At 30.9% G+C, this 15,817-nt stretch overlaps 1 protein-coding gene and 1 long non-coding RNA gene across 2 annotated transcripts; both read right to left on the bottom strand.

Annotated features, from left to right (window-relative positions):
- Positions 1-5,303: 5,303 nt before the first annotated feature.
- Positions 5,304-6,654, bottom strand: LOC129883331 (glycine-rich cell wall structural protein-like). The gene is made up of 2 exons (XM_055957979.1): positions 6,486-6,654; positions 5,304-5,844 (listed from the first exon to the last, which is right to left on the bottom strand). Exons 1-2 carry the CDS (start codon positions 6,601-6,603, stop codon positions 5,480-5,482), a joined length of 483 nt encoding a protein of 160 aa, XP_055813954.1. The 5' UTR covers positions 6,604-6,654; the 3' UTR covers positions 5,304-5,479.
- A 3,848-nt stretch (positions 6,655-10,502) lies between these two features.
- LOC129883333 (uncharacterized) lies at positions 10,503-11,438 on the bottom strand. The gene is made up of 2 exons (XR_008765902.1): positions 11,210-11,438; positions 10,503-10,852 (listed from the first exon to the last, which is right to left on the bottom strand). It is a non-coding gene; the product is annotated as an uncharacterized LOC129883333 (long non-coding RNA).
- Positions 11,439-15,817: the final 4,379 nt, after the last annotated feature.

Below are 15,817 nucleotides of genomic sequence, written 5' to 3'. Positions count from 1 at the left end.
TTTTCTTAATTTCTTTAAAAAATTAAGTGGCGACTCTTTTTTTACTAAAATTGATTTTTTCTTATAAAGATGAAATTAATTTTAAATCGTCTTTTTTCGATATAACAATTAGTCGTACATAATTAATGGACACAGCTAGTTCGACTAGTGCTAGCCTTTTTCAAAGAACTACTCCAGCTCAAACTATAAGTTATAATACAGAAAATCTACCCCGAAAAGCATGGTCTAGACCTGATACGGAAATAAATAAAAATATTAAACCAGCAAGTAGAAGAATGCCAATAGAAAAACCCATTAGACTACAAGAAGGAGGAAATAAAGGAAAAATACTAATTATAGCTGCCCATGATCCACAAATGTGAAATACAGTAATTGATTTATGGAAGGGAATAGTAGTAGCAGACTTTATAAAAAATTACCATGAAACAGACGTAGAGACAATGTATAAATACTTTGAAACTTTTCTAGGAGAATCATCTAAAGTAGTATGTGAAGCATATAAACAGACCTACCCCAAGAATTTCAAGGCTTAATAAACCTAGGACCAAACCCATATAATTTTACAAATAAAATAATGTCCTATTAACTGGAGAAGATCCAAATAGTGGTTTAGTAGCACTACAAAGAAGTGCAGTAATAAAATTAGAACAATTAAGTATTTCAATAATTATCCATATAAGAGTCATCGTCCTCATATGGGTCCTGAGCATCTTGAAAATAAGTATTGCTTCCGTGATGTATATCCCGAATTTCTCCGTTTTAACTATTTTTTTAAAACTTATCCTGTTCATCTCTTCCTCTAAACCCATGTTCTTAACAACTTCTTCTTTAACTATACCCCAGATATATATCTGGCAACAAATTCATCCTTTATTCATTAGGCGGACTTTCAAAGTCAAGAATCTTAGGAATTTACAGGTTAATCCATGATTGTTATTAAGAAGTTAAATATATACTAAGGGTAGAGTAATTAAACTGTACAGTAGCTTCATAAGAAAATAGTAAATTAAAGTAACAACATATTTTGGGGAGAAATTTGGATATAAAATATCATAAAACTTACATGATTTAACTGAGAGAGGTTGCTCTTTCGAAAACCCCCAAAGAACTTTGCAGAAAACTTGAAGCTTATAAATAACATACTCTTATTATTTTTATACAAGCTTTATTACACATCAAAGGAAATAGGGTATAGGAGTAATGGACATAGAGGGAAAGGAGGTGATGAAGGTCGAAGGTTGTAGGCTTATTTTTTCTCTAAGTGTTTTTCTCTAATCTTCCGTCTTTCTAACTCACACAACTATCTTTTATATAGGCATAAGAGATGAGAAACAAAAGGTTTTAAAGCAAGCTACGTGGCCCAGCTATTGATGGCCGACACACTTAAGATAAGATTCTTAATAATGCAAGTCGGGTGGTCTGCGGGCCCCATCACCACATGCATTATTAATATCTTTTTGATCTATCTACAGACACGTACTTCAATAGTTTTTTCCTTTTTTGGAGGATAGTGATAAAGTTGACAGCACTTCTTACAAGACATTAGTGGGCATACCCACATGGCAAACTATATACATTCGAACTATATACATTACTTTTTTACATAATAGCATAGCCACATATGTCTCTTCTTCTTTCTATCGCAACTTTAGTTGATCTTATCATCTTATCATCTTTGTCTTTGTCTTCTTTTGTTATTTCTGATATCATTTTATCTCTTGTCTTAAGTATCCAAATTGTGTAGAGCAATGGAGTCAAAACTCATTCTAAAGTCATCGTCCTCATATGGGTCGTGAGCATCTTGGAAATAAATATTGCTTCCATATTCACCTTCTTCTGAGCTTGGAGTCCTAATTGGACTGCTTTGCTTTTCTTGTAGTCGGTCCGTAATGCTTAATTTCGTTTGAATTTGAAACTCTAATAGGACTATTACCTTCGTCTGAATTGGGAACTACTCTATCTGCATTGGGACTTGGATTTTTCTTTTATAACATGTTTATCTTGTCCTTGATTTTGAAAGAATTGTTCTAAAGTCTGTTTAATTATAGCTTCTATTTATCATCATTTTTTTTTCTTTTTTAAAACCACACTTTTTCTAAAATTGTCTCTTTGAAAGGATTTAGGTAGTCTTCTTCGTGAGGAAGAACACCCCTCGTCTTCACTTTTTGGTAAAGTGACAGCCATTAACGGGTTTGATGAGTCTTTATCGGCTACCGTTTGAGCCAGAATAGTTGTATTGTTATATGATACAGTAGATTTCTTAGCATTTAGAGAGAAATGCACACCCTTCTCATCCATTTTTGAGTGAGATAGAGAACTCATTTCTGGGGTCTGAGTGCTTGTATCAGTCTTAGGTCCGAGTGCTTGTATCAGTCTTACTTTTGAATGTCTCGAGTTGTTTCATTAATCTCATATTTTCTTGAATGAGGGTCTCATTTTTTGCATTGAGTCTTTTGAAGGCCTCAGTCATAGTAAAATAGTGATCGCAGAAAATTATTTTGTCTGAATCTTTCTGGATATTGTATTGAAGAGTTTGGTTTGGGCTTTGTCTGAGGGCTGGAGAAATATAGTAGTTTGGCCCAAACATTCCTCTGGCATAGTCTAAAACTTCATTAAAATTATGAAACCTTTAATAAGTGGATTTTTAATTCCATTTATGGAGTCTACTACTTCGATCCAAGTTTGAAAAACATCATTTGTCTTTTCATGTATAACAATATAATATTTAAATTTATTCTCTCTACTTTTATCAGAAAAGTATTGACATAAAGTATTAGTAGCTGCAATAAAATATTTAGTGTCTTTCTTGTTATAGGCTATCCATAAATTGTCTACTAAACATTTATGGGATTTGTCCAAGGTACAATCTGGCATTATTCTAAATGATAGATTACACTGAGGATAGAAAATTAAATTGAACTTACCAAAGTAAATTCTTTTCATCATCTTAACTGAACCTTGAGGCCTAAAAATTATCTTACCTAATAGAGTCTAAGTGTGCGAGTCTGGTGGGACTATGCCCTTGCCTTTGTCGGATGACGATTGGCCAATTGGTCTCATGCTGAAATAACATTACATTAGTTAGTTTTAAGTTGTAATCTAATTAATTTATCAGCTAAATCTTTATCATTTCCTTTAATAGATTCAAACACAATATTATTATATATTGATATTATATCCACAAAGTTAAGCCATCTTTTTTTACTACTAGCTTTACTATTTATTGTCTAATGAAATTTAACTATGGCTTCACAGTCTGTTCTTACTAATACTTCATCTTTATTTAAGATATATAATTTAAAGCTATTTAACCCATATATTATTGCTAATACTTCGGCGCCTATACTACTCATATTTCCCTTTTCTTTATATTGACCACTTTGGTATGCACATATTCTTTCTTCATTTTTATTACTATATTTATTAGGTCTGACTTTTAAAATGGATCCCCATCCTAACTTACTTCCATCCGTTTGGACGATTAGATAGTTTGATTCTAAGGGTATTTTTAAATCTGGTATATTTTTAACCTTTTTCTTAATTTCTTGTACTAATTTAATATCTTCTATATTAAAATGTTTTTGACCATTACTTTCTGTTTTTGCATATAAGGGTCCGACTATCTTCCCTAAGTCAGAAAATTCGAGATATACATCACAGATAAAACATGATAAGACTAACGAGAGAGGGAGTACTAAGTAGGATTTGAAACATATTTGATAATTTCCATCTAAATCATTCTGTTTTACATCTAAATCATCATGTTTATCTAAACAATTTTATATTGGTATCAGAGCGAGAAGTTTTTGGGAACACGATATGAGAAGACCTTTAAAAAATATTAAGGCTTTTAAAGAGACTAAAAATAAATTATAAATTTTTTATTAGGAATATAAAAAAATTAAATCATACTAAAGAAGATAACTGTAGATTAGACCAGTTAATCAATATAATAGCTAGATTAGAATATAAATTCGTTATACAGCTTAAAGCAAGAGCAAAAAATTATTCATGAAGAGACATCCATCGTTTCACGACATAAGATCTAGACATTAACACCTATATCGAAAATATACTTCCAGACGAACAACTGTAAAACTAAAAAAGAAATTAGAAGAATACTAGATAGCTTTGATAAAAAATATAATTTCTTTAGACAAGAACGAATGGTAAACCCAGAATTACTTAGTGCGTTAAGGTGTGAAATACAAAGTCAAGAGAGTGACATAGGATATTGTGATAGTCGAATAAATTGGATACAAATACGTATGAGACAAAAGGTGGTATTTGGAATATTGGTTTGGTCAACTGTCCTTCTATCCAGTTCAAGTGTTGCTTAACTTTTTCAGAGATTGTCTAAGCTCACCTCTATACTGTATTTCTTCGTATATCCAATTTTGTCTTAATCTTATTCTATTTATGTATTCTAATGGCATAAATACTATTATCCTAACGGAATTGGCTGAAGTTAGATAATACAAAGGATTTTCAAAAATTCTTAGGTCTTGTAAATTATGCTAAAAGTTTTATCCAAGACTTAGGGAAGATAACCGGATCCTTATATGCAAAAACAGGAAGTAAGGGTCAAAAACATTTTAATATAGAAGATATTAAATTAGTACAACAAATTAAAGAAAAGGTTAAAAATATACCAGATTTAAAAATATCCTTAAAATCAGATTATTTAATCGTCCAAACAGATGAAAGTAAGTTAGGATGGAGAGTCATTCTAAAAGTCAGACCTAATAAATATAGTAATAAAAATGAAGAAAGAATATGCGCATATTAAAGTGGTCAATATAAAGAAATATATATATCGAGACAAAAAAAAGCTAATTAATGGGCACTAAATTTTCAGAATTTGAAGTAGAATTAATTGGTGGAATGACAAGATTCCAATGAATTCAAATTTAATGGAGGCGGATTTTGCCCGGAGTTGGCTTCGGATTTAAAAGAGGCTAGGCAGGTTGCCATGAGGCAATATCCTAAAAAATATTTTCTGACGATTAATCGATGAATAACAAAAAGCTTTTACAAAAAATTATAAAATTAACAATAGAGATCCCTTAATAACAATATTTTCATATTTTTATTTTATGATCAAATTTTTGAGTATTAGATACTGATAATAATGATGATTGATTAGTTGAAGTATAAGTAATATAAAGTTTAAAGTTAAAATAATTGTATGGAAAATGAATTCCGTCCATAAGTGAAGGAAATTAAAAGGGGAGGAGTTTGTTTAAATTGTGGCAATGAGAAAAAACATCATAAGGGAAAGTATTATCACTACCATAGTATAATTAACAAACATAACATGATAGCTTTTATTTCATAATTCTTACAATAAGCTCTATCGAAAAAGCAGCAAGAATATTACTATTACATCTTGCCACTAAGTACAAGGTGATTATATATTACTATTACATCTTGCCACTAAGTACAAGGTGATTATATATTACTATTCACCTTTAAGTATCTAAGAACAGCACTTTCGGCCACCACCACCACGTCCACCGTGGCCTCCATGTCCACCACCTCCTGAATATCTACCACCACCACCATGTCCACCGCCAGGGTATCCGCCACCACCATGTCCACCGCCAGGGTATCCGCCACCACCACGTCCACCGCCAGGGTATCCGCCACCACCACGGCCACCGCCTGGGTATCCACCACCACCATGGCCGCCACCAGGATATCCACCACCACCACCATGGCCGCCTCCAGGATATCCGCCACCAGGGTATCCACCGCCACCACCACCTGGGTATCCGCCGCCACCACCGGGGTATCCGCCAAATTGGACTTCATGAACTTCATTTTTGTTACTGGATTTCTTGGCTGCGTCAATTACGTAAACAAGAATGTTATTTTTTAACTTCTTTTTTTTTTCAAAAACTATATATTACTCCCTGCAATGCATGCATGTGTTTTAATTTGTTTTTCTTCTTTTTTTAGTCTATTTAAAATGGCAATTTTATGATTTTAGCCTTTTTGCTGGTAAGTTTAAGACTAGAAGAATAAAAGATATTTTGGTACATTTTGCATATTTTTAGTTGAAGACCACAACAAATTCAATATTTTTTTAAAATTCGTGTTAAATCAAAATTAAACAAACAAATTAAACGGAAGGAGTATTTCTGTTTAATACCAACTGTGCATTATAAAATTCTGTAATCCATAACTTATGTGGAGAATTTCTTATCAAAGTCGTTCAGAAGATAAAAATGGAGTACTATATAATTTACATACAAAATTTCATCATGTTCAGCATGGGCTACTTATTACTGTATTTTCCTTCTATATTCAAAGTTAATTTAAAGGAGGTTTTACTTGTATGACCGGTTATCCCAGATTATATAAAATTTAAAACTTAGTAAAAGTTGGTCAGGCTAGCATCTAGAGCACAAGTAATAATTCACGTAAATATATGTGAAATTTCGTAATAAAATGAGCAAATTATTATGAATGGATATACTTACAGTCCTCTTCTGATGTAGTGGTGGAAGTCTCAGCCAACTCCCTAGCTAAAACCTCAGAACTTATCATTACAAATATGGCCAAAAAAAGGCCAAGAATCAGAAATGCCTTGGAACCCATTTTTTTCTTTCTCTAATTATGACAATTGAGTTAATTAAAGGATGAAGGAATTGAGAGATTCTTGGGTTCTATTTATAGAAAGATTTGAATGGATAAAATAATTGAAGAAAGAGTATTATTTGTAGGTGTGAGGGCATAGACGTATTCAACATTTAAATTTTATGAATTTTTAATGATTTCAAATAATAATAAAAAACTTTAATAAATAGGTTCCAATTCTGCTACTGAATCAATAACTTTTTTGTTATTAAGTGTCCAATAAGTAATTTTTTTTGTACTTGATGTTTTTTTTTTATGACAACATGTTTACGTAAAAATTATTTAATTTTCGAGAATTCACATCCAGTATTCTAGATCCGTGCCCTAGACATGCATTTATGAAATGCGTAGAGTGTGGACCAATATTCAGTCGGCAGCTGAAGAAAATCTAGTGAAGATTTCACACTTGAGTTCATACACGTGACAATTAGTATATAGTTGTTGCATTATATCTAAGTTAAACTGACATGTAACAAACTGATATTTCTCTACATAAAGTAGATCTTGTCACAAGTTTTGACGAATTATTAGGACATTACGTTAGTGTATAAATGATTGATAGATCACAAGGATTTGCAAATTTTTACAAACCCGTTTTCACTTTAAAATTAATTCAAATTAGTCCATATGACTTTAAATTTGATGTCCAATCTTCTAATATCAATAATAATAATAACATATTCAGTGTATTCTCAACCTAGATTAGTTATCTTTTAATGGTTAACCAACAGTTTCTAAAATTTACACATTATAAGACTACAAAATCTTTTTGTTAGCAAAGTAGTCGACGGCTCTTGTGGGGATATTGTATAATAAATGTTGATGTATTATTGGATTTATAGCATACAATAATTAAAATACCATCTTGCATTGAAATAGGCATAAGCATGTGACTCTTAAGTGTACCTAGATAGTCAGAGTTTTCAGAAAATATTTTATCAAAGAAAAGCAAGTTTATTAAATTCTTTTACAAAATGACTTACCTCGAAAAAAAAATCAAACTTCATAAGTGTCATTTTATGTTGATTGTCTCCTTCGGATATCCACCTTCGCCTCTACTAGGGTTGTTCACAGTTTTGATAAAATCAAAATTAAATCGAAAATTTAATCAAATCGAATAAAAAAATCGACATTTGATTTAGTTTGGTTTTAAATTTAAAAAACCGATAATATTTGGTTTGGTTATGGTTATAGTAAAAAATAACCGAATAAATAACCGAACCAAACCGATAATTATATACATAAAATTTATAATTATTTATATGTATAATATTAGCTTTTCATAAATAATTAAAAATATTTTATACCTATTAATTATTAATTTAATTTTGATCTACTTATTTTTAAGGTCCATATCTTAAAAGAATATGTCCAAGTCCACCTGATTTGTCATCAGCATATCTTTCTCTCAATATGCAACAAAATTCGTCCTTGTGGGTCGTGAGAAAAAAGAGTTTCATAAGAAATTTGAAGAATGTAGAGAGAGAATATTTGAATTGTCCCGGCTAGTCATAAATCGAAAAACCGAATCAAAATGACAATAACCAAACCGGTGGTTATTATTTTACTTGATTTGGTTATGGTTTTAGACATTTAAAAACCGATTAAATTGGTTTGGTTATGATTTTAATCAATAACCGGCCCAAACCGAATCATGAACACCCCTAGCCCCTATCCTACCCTACCCCGCCCTCAAAACCTATGCTCCGACTGGCTCTCAACACCCCCCTCCTTTTATCCCCTCGTCCTCATCCACCCCCCTTCCAACCTCGAAGTGTTTGCCTAATTATATATATTAAGTATTCTTGGAACACTAATTTTTTTTCGAATCGAACATATTTTTAATGTAGAATTGAATTAAAAAAAAGAGTATCACGTGAAAAAAAAAGAAAAAAATAAATAGATGTAGAAAATTTGGAAAAGACTAACAGCCTCTAATAGCCACGTACATAGTTTTGCTAAAGCCGACGAATAAATGCTAGTGGAAAATGTAAAACAGTCACTTATCAATTGAGTTGACAAAAAGTCTTGTTTGTTAGCTCTGCTTATCACAAAATGTATTAATCACACTCACCACCCAACCAACCACCATTAATACTGCACAATATAAAACATTCTTTTTATTTTGTTAAAAAAATTACTATTGAGTCGGATTCATCCATAAGAGTACTGCTAATTAGCCTGTTAACATATATATTAACTGGTCCACTCTTATTTACGATACAAAATACGCAATATGAGTTTTGGAGAAATTTGATGTTTTTTGTTAAGAGATGACGATTAACGTTTAAGGGGAGAATTTCAAGTGTTTTTTAAAGGATATCTAGACAGTTTAAATAAAGGATTAATCTATTTTGTGATAATTCATACGATCGATAATATGAATCATGGTTACATCCATCATAGTGAACCTTTTCTTGTGATCGAGATGAGGTAGATGCCTCTCGGTCGCTGTGTGGGGCGGATCGAATTGGAGTTCCTTTATGTAACCATCACACTACAGTTATCCTCAAACAGAATTAGGATCATTTGAATATGTGTGAAGATATAGATGAAGCAGCTAAAGCCGAATCAAAAGCTGAAGCAGAAACGATAGAATTGTAAAAAGAAAACGGCTTCGTATTTTGTCTAATAGTCCGTCCCTTGAGTGAGATTGTAACAAGGTAGCCATACTAAAAGTTGCGGCTGGATCACCTCCTTTTCATGAAGGGTTAATACTTGTTGGATATTTTGATTTGACACTCCTTCGCAGTGCATCATTGGTTTAGAATTCGAACACAATGGCCATACTTAAGCAATCCTTGTTCTTTCTTTCTTAGTTGAAGTTCCCCTTCTCCGACAGCTATATCAATAGTATCTAAGCTGGACAACTGGTATTCTCTGAATGGTAGATTCACTTTCTCAGTGAAAAACCTGTGAATCTCCTAAAATTGTGACTCATTGAAAAAAAAAACATTATTATAAGAATTTGAACTCTCTGGGAGGTATCTGATTTGTAATGTGCTTAAGATTGCATTATTTTACTTGTAAAGTTGTAATGATTGTTCTAAGTTTTAACATTATTATATAGTCGTTCACTACATTTTTATTATACCGTGAGTAATAACATGAAAATTTTCACGCGTTACTGAGAATTAATGTAATGTGGGATTACCTACTTTAATATATGGTGACATTTTATATTACTAAGGATTTAGATTATAGTCAAAATTGGATATACCAATTACGGTATTAAAAATTTCTATTCTTGATTTTCAAAAATATTATATACATTACCATATCAAATTAACTAATTTGGTATAATTCGATATTTTTAAGTTTGATTTCGATAAAATATGCTATAGAAAATTGGTATTTATACTTTGTTAATTTCAACTTGCCAATAATAGAAACTTATGACTTCAATTTTTTAAGAATTTTTTAGTTATATATCACATTAACATTTTACACGTACAACTAATTGATCTGCATTTTAGCAGTCTTGAAGTGTTGAAATTTTTGATTTTGATATATACCAAAGTATACACACCCTGTTTCGATCTTTATCACCCTGTTATTCCCTCACAAAAATCAAGTTATTCGATTAGTTTTCATCAATGATTTTGGATTTATTGAGTGACGGAAGAATAACTAATATAGGGTAGTGAAGTAAATCTAAGTTCTATGTGTGTGACTTCTCTTTTTTTTTTATATAAAATTTTCAATTAATAACATGATCTTGACTCATTATTCTTTAAATTGAACGATTTAATTAATATTTGATTATAATCGTCTATTTTTATGTTTCCACTTATACTTAATTAATTAGAGATAAGGAAAGGTGTTTGATTGAAAAAAAGGTTATGAGAAGAAACACCAAATTATGAAAAATATTGTCACACACTATAATATATATAATTAACAAACATTACATACATGATGGTTTTTTATTTCATAATTCTTACAAGAAGTTCTAGAAATTAAAGTAGCAAGAGTATTAATCACTAGTATTACATCTTTGCCATTACAAAAGTTTTATATATATTGCTCCACATAATTAACAGCACCTATAGCACTCAATAGTTATTGCCGTTGCAACAACCATTGCTGCAGTATCCTCCTCCTCCTCCTCCTCCTCCACCACCACCACCACCACCACCAGGGTATCCGATGCCAGGGTAGCCACCAAATTGGTCTTCATGTACTACATTTTTGTTATTGGATTTCTTTTCTGCATCAATTGTGTAAACAAAGAGTGTTATTCTAATTCATACTTGGTATATACTCCTTCTTAAGTACTTACATTAATCTATTTAATTTTTAAATTTGTGATTTCAAATATATCATGACATTTTTATGATTATAAAAACATATATAAAGCATATATATGAAGATTCAAATTATAGAGTTTTCCAATGTATAAAGCCATTATAATTCTTTAGAACAAACGTACTAAAAAAAGTGTCATAACTAGTTCATTTATTTTTCAAAAAAATATTTCCTAAAAATTTATTTTCACGAAAAACATTTTCCTTCCTGCCAAACGCAACCAAATTAAAAAAGGAACAAGTAATGAGATGATTATTACACTTCTCTTCTGAAGTCTCACTCAACTCTTTAGCTACAACCTCAGAGCTTATCATTACATAAATGATCAAAAAAAGGCCAAGGAACATAAATGCCTTAGAACCCATTTCTTTTCCCACAAAACTTAGCTTATGATACTTGAAATTATAGGATGGAGAAACTTATGTATAATCGGTCTCTATTTATAGTAAGATTTGAATGCATTACAAATGGTAGAGGAAGGACATTATTTGGATGTGTGAGGGGTGCATTTTTGGATGTGCTGTTGGCAGGTTTAGAGAGTGAAGAATTCACATTGGGCTCATTAATATTACCGAGTTTTAAGTTATATATTTCATCAATCTAAAAATAATTTATATAATCACATCAGTGTTATTGTTGGCGTGTTTATTCACTTTGAAATAATTTCAAATAAAATATGGACGAAGTTCAGGAATTTCTATCTAAAATTTAGCAAAATAGTTGAATTTCAATCATATGTATATGAATTTTAGGCAAAATTATCTAAATTTCAGACTGAAAATGGCTAAAGTTCAGATAAAATGATTGAACCTCAATCATATATCCCTTCAAGGACATCTGATTAAAAAAAAAGAAGCTTCCACCATGTAAAACTTCAAACATTTTGTTTGAAGTTAGATTTTGTCAAGCCTAACTTCAAACATTGCATATCTGAAATTATTCTAAAATGGATAAACTTACAATTTTTTTTATAAATATGACTTAAATGATAATTTCAAAATCGAATATTAGTGCACTTCAACCCTCTATCTAGGCTTAGGCTTGCTAAATAGTTAACTTTTATTCTAAGATTAATTTATGTTAACCACCAATCTCTAAAATTCCTCTCAATATTTTGTACACATCATATAAGATCTCCAAAATCCTTTTGGCAGCAAATTAGTAGATGACGGCTCTTGTGGGGAAATTGTACATTAAATGTTGAGGTATTATCGGATTATCATGAAATAATTACAATAGAATTATTGCTCAATTCGTACGACAAACCTTACCTTAAAAAATCTGATAGAAAGCATTTAAGTTATATATATTGATTAACATAACAATTTTTAATACTATCAAGGTAATATAATATATTATCTTCTATTATGTGATTTATTTATAGTAAATGATTGTTTATTTTAGCAGTACATGAAACTTATACTTAAATGACTTCTCTCGTTTATAGCACGTTGCATCCCATTACCCCCAGACACCCCACATTGACCCCCGACTCCCAACAATCCCACTTTCATAACCAACCTTCCTCCCTCCCCCTCTTACTGTAGGAAGAAGGTTCAGATCACTCGTCCCCTTAATTCAAACATGACTCCCACAGAAACACTCAATCACCTTCACCCCACCTACATCCTTATATTAAGGAATCATATATAATAATTATTATTGGTATACCATTTTTAGATACCAACCACACCCTTAATGTAAAATTGAATTAAAAAAAATTAGAACAAGGTGATTTTTTTTTTTTTTTGGGGGGGGGGGGGGGGGTCATAGTGAATAGAGTAGATAATCGATAGAGTTTGGAAGAGTCTAACAGCTTCTTAATGCCACGTTAGTTGCTATTTATTGTCGCGAATTAAAGGATAGAATATGGATGACTTATTAGTTGACTTATTAATAAGTAGAAAAATATCATTTAAAAACAATATGACTATATAATTAATGGAATATAAAAAAATCAATCTTTACTAAAAAGATTCTTATTGATTCGAACATAAATTATTACTATGGAAATATGACCTATTAAAATTTGCAAAACTACGTTGGCAATGAAAATTCTTTTACACCCTTAATAAATGAAAATATTTCAACCTTTACTCACTTGAAAATGAAAGATGAAACATCCGATCCAATACCTTTTTTAATAAAGTGCATTATAGTACTATATAAAAAATGGAGCACACTTTAAATAACAATTTAAACATTAAAAAACATATGTTGTACTACACAATAAGAAGGAAAAATTGGTTTGAGAAATTAATTTCGCACAAATTTATAAAAGAAAGAAAGAGATGACAATTATGGAGAATAATAAGTCATGAAATAGGAATAAGGAAATAGATAAATAAATAAAAAATTACATATAGAGAATGCAAAGTTTTCTAACTAAAAAGATATGTTCATTATTTACGATCATATCAAGTCTTTTATGCTTGTGTTTTCTCGTTTTGATGTGGCATCCGCATTACTATCCTTACAATTAGATTGTGCTGTAGCCTGTAGTATATCTAATTAAAAGTTATTGAGGCTATATTTACATAATATGTAATTAGAAATTCCATGCACAATATAGTATCAATTTTTTAAGGGTAAATTACCCTTTTACACATATTCCCCTAATATATTTACTTTTACTCCCATATACATCAAAAAATTTCCAAATTCCCTCATTTTCCTTTCTCTCTCTAAACCTCACTGATACATCCGCCCTATTCCTTCATTCTTGCCCTAATTTGCTCTAGTTAATTAGTTACTCTTCAACTGTTAATCAATTTCAAGGTTCCAAATAAGGTACTGTTTCAATCTTTCCTTATATGGAATTTTAATTCATCCTCATTCAATCTGATTTCTCCTAAAATTTGTATATTTTGATTTCTTCTGAAAATCTTTGAAAAATCTTCTTAATGTTTATCATTTGCTTTCTTCTGTAAATCTTTCTATTTTTGTTTCTCATACCTTCAATTATACATATGGAATCTGTTCATGGTCTCAAACAGTCCACTAAAAATCAACGAATTCTTGTTTCTCCTGGTTCTGATTCGTCTTGGGAAGGTTACGACGAAGTTAGATCCAAACATCGTAACGATCCAGCAGTGATGAATAAGCTACGTGAGAATTTGAAGTCGAAAGCTACAGTTAAACATGCACCCAATGAAACAGACAAAAAGATTGAAGGGGTTACAACACGCCCTAATCTCCCAAAGGTATGTGTTCAATTAAGTTTTTTGTCTGTTTGTATCCCAAAGGAGTTGCTTTATCCTTATAGAATTGATTCTCCTTCACTTCCGCACCATTTGTATCATCTATGTAGTTCGTCAACTCCAATTCTGCTATATAACAATTTGCAACATTACCAGATTCTTCTAAACCAAAATTGTGGGACTCATTCGCATTTGATTCGGCACAAACGATTGCTCCAGATGTACTGTCGAATGATTTTATCTCACATCTTTTTATATCAAAGCTTGATATGCACAGGGGATAATTCACGAAACCAGGCTCTTTCTTCTTCAACTCTATGTAAAGATTAACACCCATATCATTACGAATATATATTGGCGACGAGTTACCTTCAACTATGTATCAGATTTCAAGTTCTTTCTCTGATTCATCCACACTCAATTCAGCAGCGATTGCTGCTTTTAGATTTGAGTAAGATACATTGTCACCGACAACGATTCCATCACTTTTGTATTGTTCATAAGTAATATCGGATTGCCAAACTCCAGAATATCTCAATAGTATCGGGATATTCATATCGATTAATTGATGAAACGCGAAGTTTGCTTTGAATTGATGCTCTGTTGTTTTCCTTGGAGTCGATGCTCTGACTTTTGGCTTCAAAATTCATGTACATAACTGTCGCCTTCTTTAATAGATCAATAATTGATATAAAGAGTCAATCTTTTATCCATAAATAGCTGATGTGCATTAACTATTCTATAGCTAAAGTTATGTATCAGATACATAACTTATGTATCAGCAAAAGTGGAAAAATAATTGAAATCAAATTCGGTATGAATTGATGCTCTGTTTTTTCCATTCGAGACGACGCTATGTTTTTTGGCTTGAATCTTCATGGACATAACAATTGATTTTTTTAACAATTGATGTATCAGATACATAACTTATGTATCACCCAAACTGAAAAAAAATTTGAAATCGAAGTTGGTTTGAATTTATGCTCTGTTTTTTTGGCTTAAATCTTCAACTGCACAACCGTTCTTTTTTTAAACAAATTAATCCCATTAATTAGATCAATAATTGATTTAAAGAACCAATCATCCCTTATATTAAGATACTATCCATAAATAGATGATCTTCATTAATTACTCATTAGATAATTGATGTATCAGATACAAATCTAATGTATCAGAAAAGTTGAAAAAAAAGGGGATATCGGGTAATTTTGAACCAATCAGGGATGTATAGTAATTAGACTTTTTCATTATGGGATTTAGGTAAAGTTTACATTTTTTAAATGTACATGACTTTGGACAATTTGTATCACCGGGCTGCATTCAGACCATATTTAGGAAGAACCAAAGGATGCAGTCAGACCATATTTAGGAAGAACCAAAGACAATTAGACAGAAATGAACACTTGTCTCAGAAATTCGTTATATTAGTAATAAACGTTATAATTACATCATTTCTAAAATAAAATAAAATACATCTACATAGCAGAAATAAAGCATGTGGCACCAACAAATTTATCTCAAGGTTTTTATATATCCAAAAACTAACTTGTAATAGTGCTTCTAGTGTGTCCCTTGTTGTATAACATTGGAGGGATATAACTTAATTATAGCTGAAACTCCTATCAAGATAGCCTTGAAGCATTCAAATTTTCTTATTTTTAATGTAA

Source organism: Solanum dulcamara, chromosome 3 (genome assembly GCF_947179165.1).
Source record: "Solanum dulcamara chromosome 3, daSolDulc1.2, whole genome shotgun sequence".
Lineage (NCBI taxonomy): Eukaryota > Viridiplantae > Streptophyta > Magnoliopsida > Solanales > Solanaceae > Solanum > Solanum dulcamara.
Note: the sequence above shows the minus strand (reverse complement) of the source record. Positions and strands in the feature narration are given on the sequence as shown.